Consider the following 13578-nt stretch of genomic DNA (forward strand, 5'->3'; position numbering starts at 1 on the left):
GATGAACTTAAAATTTATCACTAATTAAAAGTAACCAACTTTTTTTTTCTTTTACAAATATATAGATAAAATTAACATTGAAATTATTATATTTCCATGAATCTATTCATACGTTTGAGATTTATAACCATTTTTTTAACACTTCGAATAACTGAACGAAATATAAATTAAAATTCACCGAATTTTGTACCTTCGTTGGTTATTAGTTAACACCTAACATAGAGCACTAATTAATATGCGTTGAACTTATTTCTTTAGCACATACTCTATGTACCATACAATATAAGAAAGATTATATATCAAAGCGATACATGATGAAATGTTTGTTAGTTACAAATTTATACAAAAATTATAAGTACGAACATCACATCCTCTTAACTCGATTCCAATGAACAGAAAAATGAAGTTCACATTTTTCACCATTTGCTCAAATAGGCAGAGGCATAATGGATTCCAAACTAGCACTCTAAACACTTGATATGAAACCACACCTCACTAATTAATTTGTATTATCATTACATAATTTAATGAAAAGGATTGAACTTCTATATATGTATGCAATGGATGTGAGACCAATCACAGAAGTGTCGTTTAACAAATGTGTCAATGATGATCAACATGTACACTGCAACTTTGTTCACCATGAGTGGTGCGCCAGACTGCCAGTTGAAATGCAAAACATATCTTTGCATTTTGAATGTGGTGTTTGCAAGTTACCTTCCAATGAATATTGACTTCGAGTGTACGGTTTTCATGTATGAAAACATGGTAATGACATTGGACACAACCTGGACAAATCCATTGCAAGGTAACATGCAAACAACACATTCAAATGCAATAATATGTTGAGCAGTGATATTTGTATAGAGTGCGAGTATGTGTTCTGGGTGATCTGGATGGTTTTACTCTTCAGCTGCCAGTCTGGCACACGACTCATAGATGACAAAGATGCATTGTTGATCATCATTCACACACTTGTAAAATGGCAGCTTATGTGATTGGTCTCATCCATCCATTCCATAGAAGTTCAATTATTTTCATTGGATTATGTAAAGATAACAAATTAACTAGTGAGGTGGTTGACATGTTCAAATTGTTGTATTTTTCACCTACAAGAATAAGAGGGTGTCAATGGCAGTCAACCAATCGTGTATTAAGCTCCCCTTGTCCGTTTTCAAAATTCCTTATGTAATTTCTTTGGGAAACAAATGTTTTGGCATGCTATACCTTTCATCAGGGAATGGAAAATGGAGGATATCTGGAAAATCAGAAACATGATTTTTAATGAGTTTTCTATTGCCTGTTACATTAAACAATAGATAGAGTCGCAAGATAAGTACTATATGATCAAGCTTAACACAATCATGCAACAAATAATGACATAGTTATGTACAAGAAACATATGAGCTAAGTAAAAGCACAAGTACATATTAATTTACCGGCAGATGATAAGATAGTCATGATGTCTTTTATCTAGATGTTGCACAATCTAGATGAGCATAGAGAGAAAGCATCTTTTGTAGTATGTTGGATATACAATGTTTCTGGGTGAATTTGATACACTCCTTATACCCACATTGTAATTGTGGATTTTGTGGGTGTCTCGTGTTGATTTAATGTTAGATGACTAATTGTGCTACTTATAGACAAGTAACAACGAAATGATATGATAAATCAATGAGATCAAGGGTAGCTATATTCTTTTGTGCACTTGGAAGCTTAGTATCTTTTGCTTTTTGTTTTGAGCTCTTCCCCCTTCCAAAATAAAGAGATCAAGTACATGACAAGTGATGCTGCCTAATAAATAAAGATTGCCACAAATCATTTGTTTTGATAAACAAACCAACTTTTCTTTTTCTTAGATACAAACCAAAGCTTATTTAACCCAAATTAATTACACCAAATATTGTAAAGTTGTAGAAGTTTGCAAATTTAGCCCCATGAAAGCATACATTAATTTTAGGAAAATATTAAGTTAAGGGGATTAGTTTCCTGAAATGTAACTATCTTTGACCGAATGTCTATAGTAGAAAAAAACTAAAGTTATGTGTATTATATGTAAGCAACTTGAAAAAATGTTTATTTTATGTAAGAAAACATACGTGGCAACCATATACAGGTGCCACTTGTAAGATTGTAATTGGTTGAAACGAAATTCTTACATTCAATAAACATTATTTCAAAGTTGTTTACATACAATACACGCAGCTTTAGTTATTTCCTACTATAGACATTCGTTCAAAGTTTCTTACATTCGGGGAACTAATCCCTAAGTTAAGTATCTGTAATGTATATTAAAGTATAGCTGTTAGTAATGTTGGGTGTTGGACTGTTGGGCTTAAATACGGGCTACCCTACGTACCAACAAATATACACTAAATGTATATAGTATTTGGTCGTATAGGCGCAGCCAGGTCATCCTTGTACTCTCATTTGTATTTAATATATCTATGAAATACAATAAACATTTCATGGGAAAAGTATCAGACTTACATGGTATCAGACTATATCAGAGTGTTAATCCTTTTGACCAATATTCCCTCCAGCCATCATACGGCTTCCACCACTCTCCTCTCTGTTCACCTGCCCTTCCCTTCCATCTCATCTGACATTCACCGCAAAGCCCTATTGTCACTGCCCTCTCAAACAAATCATGACAGGTGGCTCTCTGTCTTCTCCTCATATTGGACAAATCCTATAAGATCACATCACAAATATCAAGTCTCACATTCCACTTCAACTACATCTTAACTGGCTCAATTACAATGCACGGACAGACATTCTTCTTACCCAGCTTTGACGTTGTGCATATGAACATGGAAGTTTATATATACAGTAATACAGATAATTACGTTTTCTATCCATATTTGAGTCTACTTATCCCCTGCTTTGATTATTTACTTATAAAAATGATTTACGTATATAACTTACACAAAAATGTCAGAGTAGTCAGTAGTGTACTTATTCATAAGAAACATGTGACCTGTCCACTCAAACCAACCCATTTCAGTTGATAGACTTGACTCAAACTTATCATCGACAGCGCGCCTCACCCCGCCTGTTGTGACACTTTTAGATTAAAAAGGATATAACATTGTAAGAAGCTACATCCTACCAGTGTTCCTTGGACAATCCCAACACGAATGGAATATGTTCAGCACGTCATGCATGACCAGAATAGCCACGGGCCCATGGATAGATAGGAACCTAAGTCATGAAATCAATCATATTCTAAACAACTTAAAAACATGAACACATATAAGAAAATCATACCTGACTGTAAGTATACCCTGGTTCAGAAGTTGAGTAACTTTGCATCTATTCCAAAATATTCGTCATCAATTGTCCAACTCATCTTACAAGGGCATATCGAAAAAGTAAAGATCCATTATAAACTTATTGCTTATATCTCTTGATCAAGTGCCACACAGTGGGAGTAAGTGAGTAACATACAGATTACCCAGGTGTAATCCAGCCATAACACAGGTCCCACATTTGTATGCGGCATTCAGTTTTGTCATGATTCTGGTGGGTTTTTTGGTAAATTGGACAAAGAACAGGGCAAGTAGCTTAATTTCAGATCAAAGAAGCATATTATACATGATTGTTGCATACAACAATAATACTCAGTCCCCCTCATGACAACTCAAAAGTGAGCTAATCCTTTCCCTGTTTATACTAAACCCGGAATATTTAACACAGTTGGCAATAAAGGAAATAAGAATGGAAAGGCTAAATCAAACTAAAAAATGTGTTACCACATAGCATTCTTATACTTTGATCCCAGATTAGTATTATACTATTATTTAGTTATTTACAAATATTTATAAGTAGGAAAGATACCTAATCCAAACATGAAGTAGATAGCATTATCATATCCAGTTCCAATGGATAGAAGAAAATTCAACAACTTCGTAACTCAAAGAAAGGATAACAACAGTTCCGACAAGTTGCAAACTTGCATTGCAGACACGTAGACAGTATATAAACTACTCAAGTACCAACCGAATCCTCATATGATAAAACTAATAGAAGTATAGAACTATAAATAAGACAGATTATCAATATTCAAGAGATCGATTAACTCTCCAACAATCTACTTTTGAGAGGCACACCAACTCTACTAATTGATAACTAAATCTACAATAATATTCAGTCCCATAAGAACTATGGCAGTAATACCATATATATAATAATAAATTTATCCAAAATAATAATACTTAAGCCCCTAACTTTCTGGTTGGTATCGAACCACTATCTTCTCCCAACCAGCGAAAGGAGGTGACCTATAATAACTTCACGTGTGACTTTTTCGGGTATGAAGGTGCAAATAACTTCAATGTACTAATAACATTTGACACAACCATATAAAAGAATCCAGTGCAGGGGTCACTTACTTTCAGCACAGCTGAAAGCAACGAAACGTCCATCAAGGATCTTTGTTTGGAGGCTGGGACTCTGAGTGACCCAGATGGTTTTGCATTGCACATCATGTACGCACTTGTAACACGGAAAATCTGTTATCCCTCTCAAACAACCATTGCACAAAAAATTAATTTTCTTCACTGGGTGGGGGGGGGGGGGGGGGTAGTTTCTCATCTTCAAAAATTCATACTGAATTTCACTTAAATATAGGGAGTTTAGTAGGTTGCACGTATCGTCAAGAACGGAAAATGGAGGTTATTGTCAATATCTTCATAATAATCACTTTTCCCGTACCTGATACATCAGCAATGGATGGTTAAGTACTGAAGCTCAACATAGTTCTGCAATATCTAAAACTCACTAGTAACCATAAACAAAAGAGAAGAAAACTTTTTATCGTAACACATGAAGATAGTTTACCATGTGATTATTAGATCAACATAAATGGTTCTTTTCTTGATGTTGCACAATTAGATGAACATGCTACCAACATTTCTCTCATATATAGTAGTATATATATATATATATATATCCCACGGCTGCTATTCTAAAACCTTTTATTGCAACCCTTTATAACAATGTCTTTTGACAGGAAAACACAATCACTATGAATGTAAAAACCAGCAAAACTGGTACAAAGTTAGAAGACCCCATCATATCTCTTTGCACAAGCATTACACTGGCACAAAAATGAATTGGGGGCAAATAATGGGTGTCGGTGGATAGGGTGATGATTGACAAAGGATCACAACCAGACCCAAATCCATAAGACAATACACCTGAATTCTATTTAAAAAAAGATTGCAACTATAAGAGAATCCTTTTATAACACCTCCACATAGATCACAAGGAGGTGACCGGACCGAAGAAATGTCAGATTAATGGTATGAGCAGGTATGAAGGGTGTTTTAACATATCGGGGAGCTCTGAACAAAATTTATGGAGGTAGTAGTCACATGAATGAGAACACTTGTAAGATCTAGGAAACTAGTATATTTCTTGCTTGCATTCAACAATTGTACATTATACCCAAATGCAAAAATCTTTCAAAATCGCTATAAGTGTTAGTCCTTCCTGGAACGATGAATAAGACAGGGTGTTTTAACTTCTAGTGATCATCTTCATATATACCAGGACAACTAACCGACAGTGCCTCCATTGATTCATACTGAAAAACAGTTACAAAGGTCAATGAATATACAGATACAGAGTAGTTGAATATGATTGAACTTGAAAACACAGAAACAGCAACACACCTGACACCCACAAAAGAGACAATAACGAAAGTCATCCCTCAGCTTCATCAATATTTCTAGCAAATCCTGCATTACAAAGCCGTAGTCAACTTTTCAAGAACCAAAATCACATATGCAATAAGTTATAAGTATAATCCATTTTGATAACAAAAAAAAAAGTCTATTGTTAATCTAAGTGAACGTTATATACCTCTTCGGTAATCACTTCCTCTTCTTCTTCTTCATCCTCTTTCTGGCCATCATCAAAGTCATTCTTCTCCACTTCCACAACCTCTTTATTCTCCAACTGATCCAACACCCCTTTCGCTTTATAAAAATTAACAACCACTCTCTTACTCTTCCACCGTTCCTTAACCCGACTTCCAAACTCCAGCATCAACTCCTCCTCTCTCCTCCTATTCTCCCAACTCAACTCCTCCTCTTTCCTCAACTTCTCCTTGACGGGATCCTCCCGCCCAATCCCAGCTCTTGACCTCCGAATCTCCAACCCAACAGGATCAACCTGACCGGACCCACCATCACCTAAACCAGAACCAGGAGTATAACCCATTTGCTTCAACATTTTAAACCCGATGTTGGATTGTGGGATTGCGGATTCTAAACTAGCTAACGTTCTTTCGTCTTCTTTAACTTGTTCCATTTGTTGCTTCTTTTTTCTTTTTTCTTGCCAGTTTCGGTTTTTCGGTCTCTTTTTTGAAGATTGTAACTTAGTGGTTGTTTTGCTACTACTACTACTAGTGCTTGGAACCTGATACAATGCAGCATTTATTTGTTTAATTCTAGGTCTCTCTTATAATAATGATAATATTAACAATAAGAATTTTGCTAAACTTAAGTTTTTTTAGCTTTTTTTTAGCTATGTGAAAATGTGTCCTAAATTTATTTTTTGGTTATTTTTGTGTACAATACTTTTAGTAAAATCCTTATAATAATATCTCTAAGAAATTAAAGTAAATAAACAGATATATAAAGTGTAAATTGAGAAAATATTAGGGTTTGAAAGAACCTTTTTTGGGGAAGAAGGGAATTGGGAAGGTAGGAACTGAGAAAGGTCGCCCATGTAATCATCATCTTCTTCGTTCGCCATTATTATTATGATTATTATTGTTGATAATTAAGCATAAATTGATTGAAATCCAACTGAGCTACAGATATCAGTCAAAACGGAATGAAATTGGATCCCTATTCGGATCCGTCTTCAAGCCGTTTTTGCCCTTTTGTTACCCAGCTAAATTAGATTGTTTGAAAAAGTTGCATTTTCACCGTGAAGATAAATTCTTTTTTACATAGTTTGTCGTTAGTTTTTATCAAAACTTTGTACGGAGTAAAACTATAAATAAAGAAAAAAACTTAAATAAAAGGTAAAAACTACATATTACTGCGATCTTTTATTATACTAAAAAAACACTTATCGACTAATTACATTTTTATCACAAATTTACATTTTCTAAACAAAAATTTTAATATAATAGATAAAAAAATAACTAATATATATCCAATAAAATAAGGCGTCTGGTATCCCGACCATGATTTTAGTAACCCGACCAGATTATTAATGACAGGGGGCCCGCTTTTTACTCTATTATATATAACATTATAGACATGGGGGCCACACTTTTTGGTTAGGATACCAAAAAGTGAGGTTGAGATACAAGAGGTGTAAAATAATAGTGAATATATATTCAATAAAATAATAACTAATATATATTAATAATACGTTTTATCTTATAAATATAAAGTTAATTAAAAATAAATAAATTTTAGTGTAAACGTATTAAAAGTTTTAAAAGTAATTTTATTATTATTTCTGTAAGTTTTATTTAGTAATTATCAGGACACATATAAAAAAACAAGTAGAAATATAATCTTTTTAGAAAACATATATAATATTGTCACATTTTAATATAAACAAAATACACATTATAAACTCTAGAAATCCCACCCAAAATATAACAGTAACCACAAATCAGTATCCCAAATCCAACCCCATATACAACAAAGGGTCAATTTATAATTATCTTAATTGAATCCTTAATCCAAAACAATATAAACTCCATTCATGGTTCATATAAATGAAGTATCATTTTTCACTTTTTATGTATTAATTTTTTGTATTAATAATGTTAGCAGTTAATTGTTATCAAAGCATTTAATATTAATAATGTCGTAAACCTGATATAAATACATTGACTAGAACAATAGACTAAAACAATGTAAACTGTGCAAACAATAGACTTTAACAAAAACTAAATAAAATATAAATAGATACATTGACTAAAGCACGGGCGGAACTATATTGACATAAGGGGTAGCCGGGGCTATGGGTCCGCCAAATTCATGTAGTTAAATTATTTCAAAAAATGATGTATTTTTTATTGGTGTTACGGGTCAAATAAATATGAGATACCGGTCTTGTAACCAACTTTAAACTTTTGAAACATTTTTTATAAATAAAACTTATAAAGATGTATTCGTACAACTAAATAATAAAGAAAAACTACTAAAAATGTCAAAAGTTCTAAACAATGCATTAAAAATAGCCAAAAATCTGTTAAAAAATGTTTAAAATCGTAATAATTTAGTCGTTATCATTGTTATTGTTACTTTATGCCGACACAATGTTAGTGGAAGAAAATTTGTGCTACTGGTCATTTCCGTTCTAGTTCCGCCACTGGACTAAAGGTAACGAACTTTCTTTTGACAGTTAAAAAAAATTGACATTATATATAGCTTGAATACATTAAATGGAAGAAATTAACCTTATTTTGACTTGTTATATATAGTTTAACTAAAAAATAAAAATATACGGAGTATTACGAACATAACATAGAATATAACAATTAACATAACATGTAACAAAATTCCTACTCATCCACCGCAATTGCCATTAAGTTGAAATAACTGATAAAAAACTGATTTGTAATGAACACATAAGATACTGAACCAGCCATATGATAGATTAATCTTGTAATAAAATCTTATTACATAAATGATAATATCCAAAAGTGATATATCATCAAGAGCAGAACAAGTTACAAAGGTTTGATAAAATAATTTTTCAGTACAAATTCAAGGAAGGTACAAACGGCTACATAACGGCTAAATTCAGATGAAGAAGAAGATATGTTCTATTAGGGTCGATCTCAAAAGGGAAAAGGAGCAGATATATATAGGCAGCAGGAGAATGAGGGAAATCCATCCAGGTCCTTCAAGTTCCAAGTTGTGCACATTTAGTCCCTCCAGATTAATTTTCTCCATTGCTCACATGCAGTCCTTCAAGATTGCTTATTGACATTCCCTGCATTAAACATATTAAGTTAGTTGAAATGCATCAATTAAGTTGTAATTTCAACACCCCCCTTCAGCTTAATTGAATAAACATGTCAAATAGTCCAAGTTGTTTGCTAAGGATATAATGTTGTGTGACAGCAAGACCCTTTGTAAAAACATCAGCAACATTATGCTCAGATTTAATCTTGATAGTTTGAATAACACCAAGGTTAATCTTTTCCCTAACAAAGAATAAATCTATCTCAAAGTGCTTTGTTTTTTCATGAAACACAAGATTTGCAGCAATTTGCAAGGCAACCTTGCTATCACAATATACTTTAACAGGAACTTGATTAGAAACTCCAAGTTCATCCAAAACTTTTAACACCCAAATAATTTCACAAGTCACTGAAGCAAGTGCTCTGAATTCTGCCTCAACAGATGACCAAGAAATAGTGGACTGTTTTTGCTTTTCCAAGCAATTGGTGAACCACCTAGAAAGAGACAGTATCCAGTGACACTTTTTCTGGCAGTTACATGCTTAGCCCAATCAGAATCAACATATGCAGAGAGAGAGAGGGAAGAATTACCTTTAAACATGATCCCTTTACCTGGTGATCCTTTCAAATATCTAAGAACTCTTATGGCAAGTTTGAGATGAATCTCAAATGGGTTATGCATGAATTGACTAAGAATTTGAACAAAGTATGCAATATCTGGTCTAGTCAAGGTCTAAGTAAATCAATTTACCAACAAGTTTCTGGTAACCAGTAACATTCTCAAAAGGTGTACCTTTGCAAGAATCATTATCAAGGTTCAGGTTATAGTCAATAGGGGTTTTAGATGGTTTACATCCAAGCAATCCAAATTCAGAAATTAAATCTAAACAATATTTCCTTTGAGATAAACACATATCATCACCATTATTGATGACTTCAATACCTAAAAAGTATTTAAGTCTTCCTAGGTCCTTAATAGAAAACTTAGAATTAAGAAATATCTTTACTTTGTTGATTTCATCAATAGAGTTGCCTGTGATAAGCAGATCATCAACATATACAAGAATGGCAATAAACACATAATTCATAGACTTGGTGAACAGAGAATAGTCACTCTTACTTTGTTTAAAACCATTTTCAATTAGGGCAGAAGTGAGTTTTTCATTCCATTTTCTAGGAGCCTGCTTTAAACCATAGAGAGACTTGTTAAGTTTGCAGACTCTTATCATTAGGTGAGTGATAACCAGGAGGAGGTGTCATGAGCACAACCTCATCAAGCTCACCATAAAGGAAAGCATTGTCAATATCCATTTGAAAAATGGGCCATTTCTGGTTCACAGCAATAGACAAAAGACATCTAATTGTGATCACCTTAACAACAAGTGAGAAGGTCTCCTCAAAATCAATGCCTTCTCTTTGACTACATCCCTTGGCAGCTAACCTAGCCTTATATCTATCTACTTGACCATTAGAAGGTAAGTCAGTCAATTCCCAGGTTCTGTTTTTGTAAAGAGCAGTCATTTCTTTATTCATAGCATCAATCCATAGAGGATTTTTAGAAGCTTCATCATAACAAGAAGGTTCAAAATGTTTATTCAGATTAGAGGCAAAGCATATGTAATCAGAGTCCAGACAAGAATAATTAACAACATGGTTAATGTTATACTTGGTTTTATTTCCTAACACAAAATCATTAAATTTGGTTGGAGTCTTGAAGGTCCTATTGGACCTTCTTGGTATAAATGGAACATCACCATTAGGACTAGAAACATTTGGAAGTTCATTATTTCCCTCAGAAGTATCATTTTCATCATATGGTTTTGCATTGTGGCATTGGCGGTCAAATTAGGACTGCCAGAATGAACCTGATCATGGGTAACCAAGGGGTGGCTGTCATCATGATTGTTTGCAATGCCATCACCATTCTCAGGGTCTCTCATTTCATCATAGGGAGTGTGGGTATTTGGTATGTCTTGATTTTCAAATAAACTGGAATCAAAAGGATTTTTATTGAACATGTCACTATCAGAAGTGACCTTATTGTTACCCTTCAATTTAAAATGAAATATATTTTCATAAAACTTAACATCTCTATAATAAAGAATGTTATTGTGTTCAATGCTTAGAAGTTTATACCTCTTCTTAGCATTAGCATACCCAAGCAGGATACACTTCTCAGATTTACTACTAAACTTGTCAAAATTATTTAATATTGTTGCAAAGCAAAGACAACCAAATACCTTAAAATGTGAGAGATTAGGTTGAGATTTAAAAAAGAGTTCATATGGTGATTTTCCATTTAACACAGAGGAGGGTAACCTGTTGATTAAATAGCAAGCAGTTAGCACACATTCATTCCACATATTCAAAGGTAACCCCCCTTGAAACATAAGAGCTCTTGCTACATTAAGCAAGTGTATATGTTTCCTTTCAACAACCCCATTCTGTTGAGGTGAGTAAGCACAAGAGGTTTGGTGGATTATACCTTTCTGTTTTACAAGCATATTCATTTTATGATTCACAAACTTAGTACCATTGTCACTTCTAAACACCTTAACCTTTTTATGAAATTGATTTAGAAGCAAGTTCCAGAATGTGACAATGTTATCAAAGGTTTCATCTTTGGTTTTAAGTAGGTAAATCCACACTGCTCTTGAGTAATCATCCACAATGGTTAAGAAATACTTATATCCCTCTCTGCTTTGGACCTTGTAAGGTCCCCAGAGATCCAAATGAACAAGATCACCAACAGCTTTACTTTTGTGCTCACTTAAGGGAAAAGGTTCCCTTGTTTGTTTAGAGTTGTGACAAGTTTCACACATAGAGAGTTGAGAATTGTTATAATGTTCAATTTATCTTTTAAAACAGTGAGCACCTGATTAGCAGGGTGTCCTAATATACAATGCCAGACATGTTTAGAAATATAACACATAGATATAGTATTGTAACATGTAGCAGTTATCTTACCACTTTCACATTCATCAAACAAATAAAGACCATTAGACTGTCTACCAGTCCCCAGAGTTTTCTTGGTTATCAAATCCTGAATATAACAAAAATTCTCATCAAAGCCTATATACATTTTATTATCTCTAGCAAGAGCATGTATAGATAAGAGACTGACTCTGTACTCAGGAACAACTAAGACACCAAATAAGGTTATATACTTAGTTAGTTTCAAGTTTCCAATTTTTGTCACCCTGGCTTTTGTGCCATTTGGGTGACCAACAGTTAGGTCAAGAGTAGATACATCTTCAACATTAAACATGCCTTTATCAGTACATGTCATATGTTGAGTAGCACCAGAGTCACAAATCCATTTCAGAAATTCTCTAATACTGATAAAACAACTATTAGCACAGAAAAACTTGTCTATATTCTTATTGAAGTAAGCACTGTAGTTTAAAAAAATCACCTGCCATATTTGTTTGAGGTTGTTTTGAAAGAGAGTTTTCATTGAGCATTTTTAGAATTTGAGAGACATGCTCATCAGTGAACTGCAGATTAGGAGAAAAGGTTCCACCAGCAGAATTTGATCCAAACTGAGAAACAGTACCACCCTGTGGTTCTATATGAGAAGAAGTTTGATTGCTAGAATAATTTTTGACATAAGGGAACTGAGGAGTCTTTCTTGAAAAACCATTGTTACTGAACTTGTTATTATTAAAAGCATTGGGATAAGTATGCCCAATTTTATCACATCTAGTGCACTTTAGATTTGGATTAGGTCCTCTTCTCATTTCAAAAAACTTGTTTTCATGAGTTTTGTTTGCAGGAAATTTTTTTCTTTCAGAAAATTTGGCAGAAAATGCAGAATTTTGAGGTTTCTGAGAAGTTTCAACAGAGGTGATGCCTCTGTGTGACTCTTCCCTTGAAATAATGGCAAAAGCTGCTTTTACAGTGGGAAGAGGATCCCTAATTAAGAGTTGACTCCTGACAGGAATATATGCATCATCAAGACCCATAAGAAATTGCATCAACTTAAGATTCTGATTATAGGTTTTAATGTCAGCAGAAGCATTGCAAACACAAGTTGGAAGTCTTGTCAAAGAGTCATATTGTTTCCATAAAGAATTAAGTTTATGATAATAATCAGAAATTGGACTTCCATTTTGAGTCAGAGAATTAATTTTGTGGTGTAAGTTAAAGATGACAGAACCATCAACCTTGTCATAAGTTTCCTTTAACTCAAGCCAAACAGTAGCAGCATTTCTAGAAAAGATTTGACCCAGATATACTTCTTCAGACATAGAGTTCAAAATCCAAGTAAGCACAACATAGTTGCATCTATCCCATTGTTTAGCCAAAATTTCATTATCATAAGGTCTTTCACATTCACCATTTATAAAACCAATTTTATTTTTTGTTTCAAGAGCCAGTTCCATAGCACAGGACCAGACCTTGTAATTTTCAGTGCCTTTTAGTTTCATGTTAATTAATGGTGTTCCAGAAGTATCACTAGTATGCAAGTACAGAGGGTCACCAAAGTCAAGCTTACTTATAAGTGTGCCAAACACAGTAACATCTTGTTCATAACCATCCAAGTTAGGCATAACAGTTTCATCTAACACCTCAGCCATAGAGAACAGCAGATAAAGACACAATAATACAAGAGAAAGAAAAAACAA

At 33.5% G+C, this 13578-nt stretch overlaps 2 protein-coding genes and 1 long non-coding RNA gene across 4 annotated transcripts; all 3 read right to left on the minus strand.

Moving 5' to 3' along the window:
• Window positions 1-271: 271 nt before the first annotated feature.
• On the minus strand, window positions 272-3825 carry LOC122593951. 2 transcript variants are annotated; one of them, XR_006322904.1, is made up of 5 exons: window positions 3116-3825; window positions 2494-2695; window positions 1440-1797; window positions 1228-1258; window positions 272-1109 (listed from the first exon to the last, which is right to left on the minus strand). It is a non-coding gene; the product is annotated as an uncharacterized LOC122593951 (long non-coding RNA). The 2 variants fall into 2 exon arrangements; XR_006322903.1 differs by having other exon boundaries at window positions 272-1258.
• Window positions 3826-5403: 1578 nt separating this feature from the next.
• On the minus strand, window positions 5404-6925 carry LOC122593089 (G patch domain-containing protein 11). Its single transcript, XM_043765440.1, has 4 exons — window positions 6688-6925; window positions 5872-6429; window positions 5682-5747; window positions 5404-5593 (listed from the first exon to the last, which is right to left on the minus strand). The coding sequence occupies exons 1-4, from the start codon at window positions 6766-6768 to the stop codon at window positions 5534-5536; spliced, it is 765 nt and encodes a 254-aa protein (XP_043621375.1). The 5' UTR covers window positions 6769-6925; the 3' UTR covers window positions 5404-5533.
• Window positions 6926-10629: 3704 nt separating this feature from the next.
• On the minus strand, window positions 10630-13530 carry LOC122592014. The gene is made up of 4 exons (XM_043764231.1): window positions 12366-13530; window positions 12075-12220; window positions 11826-11993; window positions 10630-11439 (listed from the first exon to the last, which is right to left on the minus strand). The coding sequence occupies exons 1-4, from the start codon at window positions 13528-13530 to the stop codon at window positions 10630-10632; spliced, it is 2289 nt and encodes a 762-aa protein (XP_043620166.1).
• Between the last annotated feature and the right edge of the window lie 48 nt (window positions 13531-13578).

Source organism: Erigeron canadensis, chromosome 3 (genome assembly GCF_010389155.1).
Source record: "Erigeron canadensis isolate Cc75 chromosome 3, C_canadensis_v1, whole genome shotgun sequence".
Classification (NCBI taxonomy): Eukaryota; Viridiplantae; Streptophyta; class Magnoliopsida; order Asterales; family Asteraceae; genus Erigeron; species Erigeron canadensis.